The 16,675-nt window shown below is 44.2% G+C and overlaps 1 protein-coding gene across 1 annotated transcript in view; it reads right to left on the bottom strand.

The window, feature by feature from the left end:
- SND1 (staphylococcal nuclease and tudor domain containing 1) overlaps window positions 1-16,675 on the bottom strand; it is a 445,445-nt gene that overhangs the window by 93,379 nt on the left and 335,391 nt on the right. The window contains exon 16 of the mRNA XM_005879181.2: window positions 12,322-12,431. Within this exon, the coding sequence (XP_005879243.1) occupies window positions 12,322-12,431 (110 nt within the window). The remainder of the gene's footprint in view (window positions 1-12,321; window positions 12,432-16,675) is intronic.

The raw sequence follows: 16,675 nt of genomic DNA, 5'->3' as shown, positions 1-16,675 counted from the left end.
AGTAAGTGGTGAGGCTAGAATGAGAACCCAGATCTGACTGCACATATTACTAAACGAGTTTTTGTTAAGCGACCAAGAAGAGAAAGATGCTTTTAAATGTTCTGAAGATGGATCTAAGAATGAGCTTGTCCTTCTTGAATACGTGACACATGTTGTTCAGACCAGGTTAGGGTATCTCTGCTATTAATTCTAAAGCTTGCTCATAATCTTATTTCATGCACTATAGCATTTCATAACAGACCAATGGTCACTTTCAATTTCAAAATCCATTTAAGTTCGCCTGACCAGAAACTGTCACGGGTGGAGTGGCAAATGGGAAGTTCATCAATAAAGCCTGGTTTGGCACTCAGAGGATCTCATCCAGTCCTTGGCAACAGACACAAGGAGTAGCCATGATAATGACAGGAAGAGGGCAGGGTAAGGCTGGCTCATCAACCAGAACAGTCACTCCTGTGTCCTTGAGGGAGTCACATGTGGAACACCAGAATGTTAGTATTACCTGGAGAGCAAATGCAATCTACAATCTGCTTACTCTTTGCTGGCAGCGCAGGCAGCCCTGCTACTGTATATTAAGGGCTGTGTTCTAAAAAGATATCAGTTGAATTATATAATTCCAGGGGGAAATTATTAACAAAGGCAGTGGGAATGGCTGGGAATGGTCAGGTCAGACAGAACAGGGAGGCATGAGGCCCTAAGACCCCCAAACATGCCAGCATGAAAGCTCACATGCAAGCCTACACGGGTGTCAGGGTCCTATGGGAAGTTCTGCAAACAGAATGGGCAAGTATGTATGAGGTCATCTTTTGTGTGACCTGCTAATCAGAAGCTATTAATGAAACACAGAACTATTTACCAAATTAGGCTTCCAGAAGGAAGTAGACAGACTTCACAGTAAAGGATTTCACCTGAGAAACAAAAATTCCGAGCTGCTTTTCTCGAGAAAAGCAGCTCCAAATTTTTTATTACATTAAGAATATTAGCTTCCTTGTTTTTTTAAGTGCACACTGACCGAAGTTCAAGAGATGGTGAGTATTCAGGATGAGAGAAGCGGTTAAGAAACATGAGGAATTGTTGCAAGGGGCATCTAATACATCTAATTAAAATAAATGGCACCCAGCTCTCCTAGCACAATCCTCATCTCTAACGAGCCCAGCAGTATCTTACTTCTGACAGCATTTCTCCATTTGTTCTGGGTCACAGGCTCTATATAACTCTATAGAAGGTAGACCAGGAGGCTACATGTGACTGGGAATAGCTGTCTTCCACAGGGATGGGTCATAAAGAACATCATTTTAATCTCCAGGTGTGGAAAATGATGAACAAAATAAGCTGACGAACAAAATAGAACCAGAAGCATGGATGTAAGGAACAGACTGACAGATGTCAAAGGGGAGGTGGGTGAGCAGGATTGGATGAAAGAAGGTGACGGGATTATCCAAAGAACATATATACATGGCCCATGGACAGAGACAACAGTGTGGTGAAGGCCAGAGGGAGGAAGGGGCGGGACTGGGTGGAGGTTGGCAAAAGAGGGGAAAGGAGGAACATCTGTAATAGGGTCAACAATAAAAATAAAGTGAAAACAATAAAACAAACAAATAAGCCCCCTTCCCCCCAAAAAAGAATGGCCAATTTACAAATGTTTTTCTTGACCTACTATAGCAGCAGTTCTCAACCTGTGGGTTGCGACCCCTTTGGGGGTTGAACGACCCTTTCACAGGAGTCACCTAAGACCATCGGAAAACACATATATAATTACATATTGTTTTTGTGAATAATCACTATGCTTTAATTATGTTCAATTTGTAACAATGAAAATACATCCTGCATATCAGATATTTACATTACGATTCATAACAGTAGCAAAATTACAGTTATGAAGTAGCAACGAAAATAATTTTATGGTTGGGGGTCACCACAACATGAGGAACTGTATTAAAGGGTCGCGGCATTAGGAAGGTTGAGAACCACTGTACTATAGGGACCATGCCTTTCGTACTTTTAACCAATTGGTTCAAGTACTTCACATTTCTTTATAACAGCTGCAATTCCTTCATGGCTGGAAAATAGAGTGCTTGAGTTATTATTACCTTAAAAACACAACAACATCATTTTATGACAGGTGGACAGAATCGAATACAATAGGTGTTCTGCTTAGCAAGACTCTGTTTGAAGGAGTTTCAAGACCTTGTGAAATCTTGTTCACTGATAATCTTGAAGTGAACCAGTAAATGCATTTTCCAATAGCTGCCCACTATACTTACTTTTAGGCCTCAATTTTTTTTTTTCCGGGCCTCAAATTTGATGAGGTTCAAAGTAAGTACTGTGGAACATTCTACTAGAAAGATGCAAGAGAAAGTCATGTTTGGGACATTGATGTGGGTGAGAACTAACGACAGAGCAGAAAAATCAGTGCCAGGGCCTCCATGGCATTGCTGAGGCTTCTACTTGTGGAGAAAATGGAATTTGTCAGGTCTATGGACTATCCCTTGTATTTCCTTTTACTGGTAGGAACAGTAAGAAAAACAAATTGGCACAGAAAACACAAAAGTCTCTCAAGAAAGAGTTTACAATAGTAGTGACCAACTGCCCAGGGAAAGGAAGAATCCCGCTCCTGAAAAGCATTTTCTTCCCTGGGATAGAATTACATCCTTGAGGCCTTCCTACATGTCAAAAGGAGGCCAAGTATCTTGAAGGCCTAAACCTTATTCCACCTTATTCTGCCCCAATCCCAACAGCCAGCTGGGATGTGAACACTAGCCTCTGGAGGGCAGTGAAGACTATCCAACTTATTGTATTCAGATGTGCCGACATAATTACAGGTAATAGGATCATGGCCAAGCCAATGAAAAATTAGGCCCAGCAGCTATTTCAGAAGAATGGATGCAATTCTATGCTTGACTGGCTATGAAAGTTCCAAGCAGAAGAACAGGGAAATAGACACCAGCCTAGCTGAGCCAGCAGCTTTGCAGAGCAGAATCCCACTGGAGCCAGCACACTGTTGGCACCCACCAGCACCCACCAGCAAATGCTGCTGAGCTTGCTTGGGGAAGCTACCGGTGACTGGCTGAGTTTAAAAGCTGACAGCAGGGGGAAAAGCAATGCGACAGTATCCCCCATTCTTCATCTTAACCTCACCCCTTCTCATTGTGATGCCATTTGCATTTAGGGGCTGGAATGGGATTAGAAGGCCTTCCCTCTGCTAGGGCTTTTAGAGATAGGTGGCAAGGGCCAGGAGCCCAGAAATGAAGGGGCTGTAAGTGGGCAGATAACAGCCTGCTATTCTCACGATGCTTACTGAACAGGAATTTGTTGACTTGAACTTCAAAATAAGCCTTTCGCCTCGTTAATAGTTTGATCCACAAAAGCAGAGGATGGGAAACATACCAGGAGGGAAAGAAAGGAGCAGCTTAAATCAGGAGAGTGATGAAGGGACACCAATGCTTTCTTTTCAAATATTTTCAAAACACTCACATATTATTTCACTATCTTTAAGTATTCTGGTTGGACAGATGGGGAGACCCAGGGAGGTCAGCGTCCCATAGGACTTTTCCAGTGAGAAGTTGTTGAGTTGCAGCCTCAATACTCATACTCCAAAGTCTTCCTCTTATAAATGCTGAGTTTTGAGTTTCCCCCAAGAACTATAAAGAACAACAAAAGAACAGGCCTTCTTCCCAATCTCTAGAATTGGGCCATAGGGAATCAGTTGATTGAACCAATATGTATCTATCGAGTATTTCTTATATACTAGGCAAAAATACAAAGAACACAAGAAAGAAGCAAGTTCCTGTCCTTGAGTTGCTTACAATCTAGTGGAGAGGCCAACACAGGTCCTTCAACATCGTTGGTCAGGACATGACAGGTGTGTGCATGGGGTGCTGTGGGGACTGAAGGAAGGGCATCTTACCCAGACTGGGAGATCAAGAGAAGGCTTGCTTGAAAAGGAAGGTTATCTTAAAGGACAGGTAGGAATAAAAAGGCAAAGAAGGGGGATGGCTGATATACTGGCTGGAGAGCTTGAGTTGACCTACGGGATGGGAGAGATAAAATGGCAGGATATATATGGGGAACTGTGAGTATAAGGCCAGTTCTGAGGACAAATTATGAAACGAGTAGTGATGAGACATGAATTGGAGAGGTAATCAAGGATATGTGTAAACTAAGGAAATTAGACTTTACCCCAGAGGCAGTGGGAAGTTATATATTTATAACAATGTACTTACTTAGCCAGATTTGTCTTCTAAAACATTAGGAATAGGATTATAGATATACATAGTCCTATTTCATATTGACCACATACATGATCAAACTGAAATGAAGCCAAATACGGTACAGAGGCATCATTACATGAAAAGTAAGGCCCACAAAGGTCAGACAACAGATGCAGCAGGATTGAAGCAGTCAGAAGATATAAGGACTGTGACAAGAGCAGAGTAAGTATTTCAAGGAGCCATGTCCATAGCAAACTCCTTAGGTCAGCGATTTTCAACCGGTATGCTGCAGAATTTTTAAAAATGCAATACCTGACTATTTAGTCAGGGACACTGACATTTTTTCCTTAAATCAAGCACACGAATATTTTTGCGGCCCAGCCAATATAATGCTGTGAGCAGTTATTTACAGTTATGAAAGGAAATACATCTCCTGTCAGATCCAGAATTACTGACATTCACCTTGGGTCAGTTTTGAAAGTAATCACTGTGAACAAGATTTCCCCCGAAATAGGAAAGATAGTAGCAGAGAAGAGATGCCAAGTGTCAGGAAGAAAACATTTATTTTATCATTGCTCTTGTTTTTTGTTTTTTTTTTAATACTATACTTTTCAAAATAAACCTACGTTTCTATGAAAATTAAAGCTTTTGTTTCTTTGTGGCCCACATAAACTTAAGCCTTGTTTATTTGGCCCGTGTTAGCCTGAGTTTGACATGCTTGCCTTAAATTGTTAAATAAAAATATGACAAGAGCCAACACAACAATAGCCGTCCAGTGTGAGTGAATCAAAATTATTCCTATTTTTTTGTGAGGTTGGTAAAAAAATCTATTTTTTCATGTGCCACAGAATTTCAGTAACTAATTTCTATGTGCCATGAGATGAAAAAGGTTGAAAATCGCTGATCTAAAGGAAAAGAGGTGAGTGCCCCTGACTAAACAGTCAGGTAGTCCGTGTTTTAAAAGTTCTTGTGGCACCAGCTGAGGATCGCTGCGTGAGATCCCTGTGCAGCCTGTGAGCATCCAAAATCAGACCTGGTGGTTCCTTACTGAAGATGAACTCTCAGCCGGTGCTGGTCCTTTATGGAAGCCCTTTACTAATTAACTAGTTCTAGATACTTGAAGGTTGAGAAATGATAAAATTTGGCTAAAAGAATGATCACCTTCTAATGCAAAGTTGGTAAACTTTGGGGAAAAAAAAGGATCTAATTTGAAATGTAGATATTTGGATTTTGGTATTTGTCCTACAACAAGCTCTGTGAATAAAGGCAGGCTGCCGTGCATCTCAGTTTCCTGAACTGTAAAATTGCGATATTTTTCTTATAGGTTTGCTGTGAGATTAAAATGAAATATCGTATATGAAAGCACATTTATGCTAGAAAAAGCTATTTAAAATGAAAGTTTGATCACTATTAAGACAAAGGTCTTTACTGAGCCCCCTTCAAAGAAAACAGCCAGAATGGAAAAACATGAAAGACCACTGGTGGGTGATGAACTGTCGAAAGAGTGTGGGGAGGTGAGAAAAGCCTTAGCCCACAAAGCCTTCCACACCTTCTGGGACAAGAGCTGATGGAGAGCTGGCCTTTCTGCATCCCTTCTTCCCGGGCAATGGTAGAGATAACATAGAACAGGATATCTTTGTGCAAATAAGTGGAAGATTGTGCGACAGCTGGCTTACTTTTTATCAGGCTACTCCTCATGACTCCGTGAGCGTTACCGAGGGGCATGGCACTCAGGGAGAGCTGGAGTTCAGTGTGTCATGGGCCTCACCTGTACCAGGTGTCCCTCACCCTCAGATTTCCCTGTGGCTTGAACTGTCCCCATCACTTTGACCCAGAGATACAAGTCTGCCATTGATCCTCCTCCTGTGTGTCTCCTGGACAGAGAAGGGCCTACAGACCGGAAGGGTGAGAGCATATACAATAGGGCTTGTGGCGAGATGTGGAGAAAGACAGAGGGCACGGTGGGGGTGGGGGGAGCACCGATTTAGAGAAAAGGCAAATTGCTTACGGAGTTATCTTTTTCAGACAAGAGCAGGACACTTGGTGCTGAAACAAAGGATACAGAAACACTTTCCTTTTATTCTAAGTTTTCTTTTCCAGGCAAACGCCCTTCCATTAATACATACCAGTATTCGCTGCTGAGTCCGTATTCCCAGAAACATAAGTACATGTTTTTCAAACAGCAACAGCTGCTTGTAATGCCTTCATGTACCTTTGTTTGTAAAAAAGCAGGGGTAGTGGGAGAGAGGGAATCCAGGACAGGGCTCTGGCTACTGCAGCCTGCGGAAGGAGCTCCCCAGGGGGACATCCTCCCTTTATGCCAGCAGGAAGAAGGGAAATAGGTCAGGGCAGCAGCCAGTTTGCAGTTCAGGCTGTCCAGCATGAGGACGTCATTTTCCAGGCAGCAGCAAAAGGCAATTTCTCAGATCTCAGAGAAGGACAAAGGGGTCATTGAGAAAGGCCCTGGAAATGATCACCGAGCCTCTGTATCCTGCCCCGGCCCCAGGGAATTGCACCTCCTACAGCCTGCAGATGTGAAGAAGGTTAAACTGTGGTGTTGATCTCTGTAACACCAGCTCGCAGCCCCTTCTCTAAAAGGGCAGGTTTTCCCGACAGTGACCCCAGTGCTGTTCAGGCAGCAGCTGGTCAGCGAGTGCGTGCTGGTTAGCTGGCCTTCTGGCAAGAAGGTGTGAAGAGATCCCGAATGACTATTTTCCTCCTAAGAAGGGCTCCAAGCAGGGGTGGGGAACCTCTTTTTCTGCCAAGGGCCATTTGGATATTTATAACATTGAGGGCCATACAAAAATCATCAACTTAAAAATTAGCCTGCTATATGTGGTCAAACATTTAATTAACTCACCCCTAATGCCTTGGCAGGGCCAGACACTCCCACCCCTGCTCCAAAGGAAGAGGGTGGCTTGGGACTGCTAGGTCAATGCTTTAGACAGGAACCCAAAGCAGGAAAGAATCACTCACTCAGGACCACATGATATTGGAGTGTGAAAACCTAGCAGTCTGCACTTTTAAACCGGTTATCTACCCATTAGCTAATGCCGTCTCTCACCAGGACTTCGGGGAAGATGCTAGACACGGGCACAGTCCCACATCTGAGAAATGACACCAGATCTCCCGACCCGTGGCAGTGTGGCAGGGACTTGCCTGTAAGAGGCAGCTGTACTGGGGGAAGGGAGAAAGAGGTGTCACCAAGCACATGCCATTAGAAGGGCAACAGCACGCAGCTCTCTGTCAGCTACAGCTACAGACACAGTGATCTCACGCCTTTTGCTCCAGAAGCAGTCCAGCCTCAAGGGCAGGGGACACAGGGGCTAACTCATATAAGCAGCCATTTAATCCAACTCTGCAGAGTGGTCAGCAAACTTTTTTGATAAAGGGACAGACAGTAAGTGTTTTAGGCTCTGTGGGGCATATAGTCTGTGGTAACCACTCAACTCTGATGTTACAGCACGAAAGCAGCCACAGAATGTACACAGAACAATTAGTGTGCCAGTGTTTTCATAAAACTTTATTAATAAAGCGAGCAGTGGGCTGGATTTGCCCACCTCTGCTCTACACCAACGCAGTCAGCCTGGAATGAACTGTGGAGCTTATTCAATTTCCTTTGAGTAAAAATAAGTGAAATCCTTTGAGAGTTCCTTGGCTGCTTTGGCCTTCAAGGTCATAAAGAATCAGGTAAAAGGTCACAGGTGTCTAACCTTGGGGCAAGAACACTAGGAAACCTAGATCACTGACCTGGAACAGTAATCACAGACACCCAACTCAAGAAAGGCAACACAAGCCAATGGCTGAGGAGAAGAACCGTGAAAAAAAAAAAAGGAGAAAAAAAAGAAATGCAATGAAAGGTGGCAGGGAGGCACTTAGAAATGGAGCTGAGTGATGGCTAGAAATGTCAATAACTTCGTGCTGACTGGTGTCATTATAAACACATTTAAGGAAAGTAGGGCTATCTGGTCTCAAGGTAATGCGGGTGGGGAGAATATCTGAAATATAAAGAAGAGACTTGTCTGAGACTGTGCAGGCTCCTCATGAGGAATGGATGAAAAGATTACAATTCTTTCTTCACTCAAAATAGAGAAAGACAGGCAGTAATTTCTGGGCTGGCTACCCATAGCCAAGACATTATACTTTATTCATAAATAGGGGGTCACTTTTCAGGACCAGGCACCCTGCCCCCGCTTTCTGTCCCCTCCCTGGCAGAGGGCTGACCTAGGGGCAGTGTCCATTACAGTCCTGCCCCCACTGCATACCCTTCTCCAGTCAGTTTACCCCATTTGTGGGAGTCCAACGGTGGCCAAGTCTCTGTGGGACCTGCACAGGGGGCCCAGGAGGTACTGTGAAATCAAGGTAGCTGTGTGCTTCTCCTTTCCTATATGACAATGAAGATTTATAGTAACTGGGGAAAGCATGTGGGGGGTAGAAAAATTCTGGCTCAAAATGAGATAAAAAAATTTCAGAGGGAGGGGTAGGGCAGGGTCAAGGACAATCACATCTTATAATACCTAATTACATACTGAGCTGAATCTGATTATCAAGGGAATAGGAGGAAGGTGCAAAACACCAGTTTAGCCCTGGCCAGTGCTCCAAAGTGGTTAGAGTGTGAGCCTGCACGCTGAGGTATCACGGGTTCGATTCCTGGTCAAGTGTGTGTACATACCTGGATTGCAGGTTCAGTCCCGGCCCCAGTAGGGGTACGTGTGGAAGGCAACCAATCGATGTGTCTCTTTCACATCGATGTTCCTCCCTCCCTCCCTCCCTCTAAAAAATCAATGGGAAAAATATCCTCAGGTGAGAATTAACAAAAAACCCAACCAACCAACCAACCAAACAAACAAAAAAACACCAGTTCAAATGTGGCCATCACAGCAGCAGCTTGGCTCCAGAAGAGTTTCTGGAGTGGAACACGGCACAATGGAGACTGCCCTGAAGGTAAGAACTACGGGAGGTGGGAGGCTGTAGACCCACACTCAGGCATCCATGAAATTACGCTACAGTACTTTCTCCTGCAGGTGGGAAGGGCCTCTGCAGCTAGGAGTACCAATGCATCATCACATTTTCTAGACAAATCCTTGAGGGGTGAGGGAAGGAGGGCAAAAAAAAAAAAAGTTCTACAGAACAATTTAGGGGAAAAAAGTGAAGGTACTATATAGGTAAAAGCACATGAATAAACCTATAACAAAACAAAACCTCTCTTCATTCCTACACTGTTCAGAAAACAGTTTTCATATGTTACATAAAGGAAAATGCCCAGAAGAACAGGCTATAATTGGTTCCTTTAGTCAAAATTCCAACTTATCCTTAGTTTAGGCCATCCTTGTCTTTCCTCTATATAAAGACCTTTCAAAAGAGTCAGCCCAAGTAATCATATGAGCAGCTAAGAAAATGCAGAAAAGTTCTTTAGTAAGAGGCTCCGACTTAGGGCTATGAAAGACTGGGATGCTACAAACAAGAAAGAGAAATATCAGCTTTGGATTAGACCAGTGATGGCAAACCTATGACACGTGTGTCAGAGGTGACACACGAACTCATTTTTTTGGTTGATTTTTTTTGTTAAATGGCATTTAAATATATAAAATATCAAAAATATAAATCTTTGTTTTACTATGGTTGCAAATATCAAAAAATTTCTATATGTGACACGGCACCAGAGTTAAGTTAGAGTTTTTCAAAATGCTGACATGCCGAGTTCAAAAGGTTCACCATCACTGCATTAGACTAAGGATCTGCAAACTCACTCACATGCCTGGAGCATCAGAGAAGATGGAGGAAAATTTTACCTTTTTCAACAGTCAAGTATCAGCAAATATACAGACAAAGGTAAGTTCATAATATCCATGAGAGAGTAAAAGAGCTTTGGGCCTTCACTCCTCTTAGTGATCAGTATTCTCTTTGACACCCTTGTGCTTTTGAGTATCACCAGTGGGCCAGAAACATGACCAGGAGGAAAAGTGGCTGGGGAAATAAGAGTTGAAAAAGAACGGGAAAGAAACTTTAGGAGATGAGAAAACACAGGAAGATGACTATGGTGAAAAATGGGAGGCAAAACAATAGTGTGATTTAGACAGTAATTTATGAGGACGTTACTAACAAATGTCTCAGGCAATCCAACACAGTGATTTCTTTCCTCTACCAAAGAACAACAAACAAACATCTGTTGTTCCTTCCTCTGCAGTGTCTGTAAGTCAAGACGTTGAATGGACTAACCTGCTTTCTCCAACATGACACTGCTCTGTAGTGCCTTATCCAAAGGCCAAAATAGAGAAAAATTCTACAATACTGGTCCCTTCTACCTAACCCCTGGGCCACTTCAAAAATTGTAACAACTACTGATGGCCAACTGGAGTGTTTGAATTCTTGAATACTTCTCTAGCAGGGGGCTATCTTTAACTGATAAAAATTCAAGCTACAGTGTGTAGTTACAAAATAGAGGGAGGGGAGGCACCATGTGTGGCAAGATACCGTCTTCACAAACATAAATATGTCTGACCAAATACAAAGTAGAGGGCAACGTGAAACTGATACGACAACTGAGGGTTGAGCCCTGCCCCTCACTGTACAGATGGCCGGGAGATGTGAAGCAATACCAGGTGGTTGCAGCTGGTATTTGAGAACTGGAACCCATATCTCTCAGACTGAGAATTCAGAATTTCTGTTGCCATGCCACTTGCACAAAATGAGAAAGCAAGAGCTAGAGAATACCAAAGAGGTGGTAATCAATAGCAGAAAGTGGTGGTTTTCTTGAGGCCAGGCTAGTCTAATATAGGGTGTCCCAAAATTCACACAAGAAGTAATTTTGATAGAAAACACAGGTTTATAATTAAAAATTGTAAATTTTTTATTGATTCATAAAGTATACAGTATAGGGTTATGTATGGAATAGCACATCAGGTAAATGGCCTCCACAGCTTTGCTGGCACATACGCAAAGCCGTGGTCTTCATTGTCCCTGCTCCTGGGCCATAATTGGTACTTGGTAATGCTTATCAAATTGAAGGGATTGAAATCAAAGGGCAACAGACATTAGAATCTGATTCAATAAACCAAGTAAAATTAGGCTTTTATTTTTTGTTATTGTTGTGGTTAATGCTCACCCAAAATTCAAATCTTGCGTGAATTTTGGGACACACTATATAAGCATCTTGAGCTAGCCTGTTCTTCAGTACCTCTCACACCTAATATGTTCGCTGGTGATTCAAATCAAAATGAGAGATGCTGAAGCTTATAAAGAGGTACTTTTATCACTTAAAATCCCAAAGGAGCCCACATGTCTGATCTGAAGGACCTAAAACAGCGGTCGCCAACCTTTCGGACCTCACGGACCACCGGTTGGCGACCGCTGATCTAAAAAGACTTTTCACTCCTTCAGGATAACCTTCAGGAGCCCATAACCTTTTAGCTCTGTGCATATTATGATATTATAATGGATTTGATTGTAAAATAAAAGAGGACAAAAGCAGATCTAAAATCCTAAGTCTGAGCCCAGCACACTCCTCCCACTGTTCTTTCCTTGTGCCCACCTAGCAGGATTGATTTATGGCTGGCATAGTCCTGGAAAGAAGATGGATCTGTTGACTATGACTTCATAAAAATGAACAGGTAGATGGGCACCACAGCAGATGAGAAGCCTAACTCCTGCCTGTAAGAGCCAGCCCAACAGGCAGAAACAGAATACAATTAAATTAAGTCCGAAAACCTGCTATAGAAAATGCAATTACTAAAAGATACAAATAAATGTTCAAAGAAAATTGGCCCCTGACAGGGTTAGTCAAGCTTCTAAATCCAGCTGGAGGCAGACGGCTCAGGCTAATTCGCAAGCAGAAGGAGTGCAAAGCTGTCAGCTCTGCATCAGGATGCTGGCCTGGTGATCACCATGCATCCCAGGGCACCAGTGGTGAGGAGCAATTTTGGGGCAGCTGGCCAATGATTCAGGGCTCCAGGAACTAGGATGTGGGCAGACACAGAAAGGATCATGGATGTGGAAGGCTGAGCACTGGAAAAAGTGACAGGCTGGTCTCTGACATGGCAGAGAAACATGAGACCGAGTGAGCCCCACTTTCTCACCCCCTCATCCAGGAAGCAACTGGAAGAAGTCCTACCTCTCGCTGCAGCACCAGTTCCTTGGTGAAAAGCGTTGCTTCCTCACTGAAGGGCTCTCCCTCTTGCACCAAGCCTGGGAGGTTTCGGGCTCCTCTGGGGCATTCAATGCCTGTGTCAGGAGAAAAGGGAAATTTGTGATGAAAAGGGGCCACTAGGCTTAGTGTCCAGCAAGGACAGTCCCTTGAACACTTCTAATAAGGCAAGCATTAGATCAGAATGCCGTCATGTCTGAGACAAGGGAGAGTAGGAGAAGGGAATGAAGTTCGCCCCAGGTGGGAAAACCAACACCATCACAGCAGCTACACGGGAGAGGAGCTCGCAGTCACAGCATCGGGAACTGTCAGGAGGACCCAGTGAGCTCCAAGTTAGATGTGCAGGGAACACACACACACCCAGATGTGGGATGAGATCTCGTCTTGGACTCCTAGTCCTTACAGTCCTGGTCTCACTGCTTCAACCATCACTTACATGAATGGCTCTTACCTAGACTCACTGATAGTCCAGCCGTTCTGCATCCTGAGAACCATTCGGCTAACTCCTAGGCATTTCCTCTTTACTATCTGATTTTCCCATCAAATTCACTTGTTAACTCAGTGTTATTTTCCTCTTCAAATAAGCTTTCCCTTCTATCCTCTGGCTATATTTTAGACAATAATATCTTCAGTTTTTCATTCAGAATCAGATGAAGTATCAGGTGTCTGGAGTTAGAGAGACCTAGATTCACATCCTAACTCTATCACTTAGCTTTGTGACCTTGGCCAAGTTACTGTACCATTCAAAGCCTCCCCTGCCCTAACTGCAAAGCTTCACAATGGTGGTTGTGTGAACTCGGGATATAAAATACTTAGCACAATGCCTGACATAGAGAAAGGGTCAATACATTTTAGCTCTTATTAGTTGACCATTATTATCATTATTACTCTTAGCAGTTATCCAAGCTCAAAATCTTAGTCATCTTTCATTCCACAACTAGCCTGCAAGATCCGTGAGCGCAGAATCGCATCCTTCACACTTCTTTGTATCCAGAAACGTATTCATACAAAACAGGTGCTCAGTATCTAACTCAGACTGCCTTTCTTCCTTGCTTTGGTTTAATAATTTACTTTGCAAATATATTTATTACTCACAGTGCTCATCTCTGACAGGCCATGAAATGGGTCGAGTTTTGATGTACAAATTAGACTTGTAAATATATTCCCCCAAATCAGATTGCAGTAAAAAGCTGAACTAATCTAGAGCCACCGGAAAAGAAAACAATCAAATTATGGGGAGGACACATTTGGGGCCCCTGTCTGATTCATTGCTGGTCACTCCCGCACCATAAGGCAGAATTGTGAGTTGTTCCCTCTTTCCTACAAGCAGCCTCAGTTGGGGGAACAAGCAATGTGGCACAGGGAGGCAGCGCAGCAGAGCACCTAGGCCACGGCAACACCTGCTGGGGAGCCTTGGGGAGAAAAGGAGCCACAGCAGGGGCAGAAGGTACCTCTCCTCAGGATGAAGCCAGGTGGCTGTCATGTTTCTGGCCACAGCACAGACTCAAGGTCATAAAGCTCAGAGGAAGAGGAATTGTTTATACCTTGGGTTTCCAGAAACTCAAGAAGAGACCTTTCTCTCCAAGCCTCAAAGCCTCACAAAAGGAGTAACATCAAATCAAACCAAATGCTAGACAGGGAGCGCACTGCAGCGGAGAGCCGCTTGAGCGGGTGGCCAGGGCTGTTCTCCCACCCAAGCTGAGATGGGACAGCTGAAGGTCCCATCCAATTGTCACACAGGTGAGAAGACCACCGGGGCTCATGCCTAGCACTCAGTGCTAGGCTGCACAGGGAAGCGAAGCTTATTTTGTAAGACAATAATAAACTCAGAGAGAGCCAAAGAGCCTGAGATTAACCTTGGGAGAGATGGGGCTGGAGTGAAATGGAATGAAAGATAGCCCATGGTTTTTACAATACCAACAGCCAAAAACACTTCATTTTATATCTGCAAACTAAGCAAGAATAGAATTGTCAGAGAGAAAAATAAACAATTCTATTAAACTTTTTGGCCACATAACCATAGATAAAGCATTATTGCAGAAGCAAGAATAATGCTAAAATAAGCATTTATTTCTACCCTCAGCAGCCATTTGGGTGGGCCGACTGGGGTGCTGCTGGTAAGGCTGCTGTGAACAGGGGCCTAGAATTGGGATGAGGCTAGGGCAACTCACCAGGCAGCAGGGACCAAGGGAAAGAACTTCCACTAAAAGGGCACAAAAGATAACTGAGTCTCACTGGTTAGTAGATGTACACATCCTACTCCTCTATTACTTTCTTGGTATTCTAAAATCTCAAAAGATCCCAGCAGCTCTCTCCGAATCCTGGGAGACCACCGAGTGATTAAATCCAGAAAACAAGATGGCTCAATGAACCCAGGGAGTTAGACACGTCAAACTGAAATGTCCTCAAAACATCTTTCAGAAGAGAGTCCTCTGGGCCAGTGGTGACCGAAGCCCAGCCACTCCGTGCAGAGTAGACGGAAGGCAAGGGGACTTTGCATGCACTCCTCTGCTTTCCAACAGCTGAGCTCCAGCTGTGCAATAGGAGGAAGCCAACGCAGGCAGTTTTCCTGCCCCTTTTTAAGTAGAAAAAGTAAATGCACCCACGCATATCAATTCCTGTCAGGCAGGCAGGTAAGAGAAAGAAGAGGAAGAACAAAAGCTGCTTGAGAACAAGAGTATTATTATGTCTGCTTTTATCATTTACTTCTTTTCTTCTGGGTGGACTCTTTTCTGAGGTCTCCCCTTCCCAGTCAAAACCTGTCTCCCTGACACATCTCAGCTCAGGGTGAGATGTGGCTTAGCTGACACTACTTATTAGGCCAGACAGACAGAAGATGCATCTTAAAAACAGACCCAGTGGAACAGGTACCAGAGTTACACCCAGGCACAGGTCTAGAAGAACAAAGGGGAAAAATCAACACTTGCTGAGTACCCACAAGTATCTGAGATTTGGCATAAGGCCTAGATCACAAAGGCAGTAAGTGGCCCACGTGAACCTTAAATTGTCAGATGCTGATGCCATTGAGAAAAAGGACAGTTTTGGAGTTGAACCACACTGTCACCAGGGGGTGTTATATCCCACAATGGAGAGCAGGCAGGAGAGTCCAGGGCCCTGAGGCACTCCATTTCCTGTTGGGGAGGAGCCCAGGAAGAGCTGGTGCTCAGACAAGGAGAAGGGGCACTTGGCACCCAGGTGATCATGGCACTGTCAGACTGGAGCACAGAGGCCAGTTTCTAGCTCTGGGCAGGGGAATTCCTACATACAAGGGGAGGCCCTAGGCAGAATACCAAACCGGGACTCAGAAACATGGACTGGGCAAGGGGAGGCAGAATCTGTTATCAGCCCAGGGGTCAAGGGCAGGGCCAGGATAGCAGGAGGGGTCTGATGACGTTGAATATTAGAAATCGATGTGCCAAGCTAATTTTGCACATGAAACATTGTGCAGACGAGAGGTTTTCAAACTTTAATTTTTATTATAACCCATATATACACATGTACATATGGGTATATACACTTTATATAACAAAGTTTCCACAAAATAATGGTTAATCTTGACTACATGTGCTGTGCTCTGTCTCTCTTCTGTTCTATTTCATTAAAGAAAAAAAAAGAAAGATGGTTATGACATTGAATTGATTTAAGAGGGCAAGACCCTCAGCTTGAAAAACACTGGTATAGACTGAGGCGTGGACACAGAAGGCCGGCAAGGACGGCCTCCTTGGAGAATTCAAAGGCTACCCTGAGTGCTTAGTAACCAGCTTCTGGACTTGCTTTTGTGTCCCTAGGGATCAGCGGACAGGGCAGGAAATATGCTGCCCACTAAAGCCAAAAAGACAGGTATCACCGCTGAGAACCAGGGAGGACCGTGCTGTCAGCAGAAAGAGTCCTACTGCCCCTCCTTCCCGAGAGCTGGGTCAGGAGGCGAACCCAGTCCGCGCTGCACCTTTACGCAAATGACTGCAGTACTGGGCAGGGGACCCTGGTATGCAGCTCTGTGACCAATATAACACACCTAAAAAAAATAAAAAAACAAAAGATCAAGGGAAAGAAAGCTGGGTCCTCAGGAAGCAAACCCGAGGCGGCAGTCGCTGAGCTGGGCAGGCCAACATGGAGCAATGGAGAGACCCCACGGCGGTAAATACAAAGTGAGCTGTGGCCGGGTGGCTCAGTTAGTGGAAGTGTCATCCTGTACACCAAAAAGGTTGTAGGTTTGATCCCCAGTCGGGGCATGTCCAGGAACGAGGCAACTGATAGACTGATGTTTCTCTCTCATATCCCTTTCTCCCTTTCCTCCTCTCTGCCCTCCCTCCCTCTCTCT

The sequence above is a fragment of the Myotis brandtii genome, unplaced genomic scaffold, assembly GCF_000412655.1.
Source record: "Myotis brandtii unplaced genomic scaffold, ASM41265v1 scaffold587, whole genome shotgun sequence".
NCBI classification, from domain to species: domain Eukaryota; kingdom Metazoa; phylum Chordata; class Mammalia; order Chiroptera; family Vespertilionidae; genus Myotis; species Myotis brandtii.
This window is presented reverse-complemented; position numbering and strand designations above follow the sequence as displayed.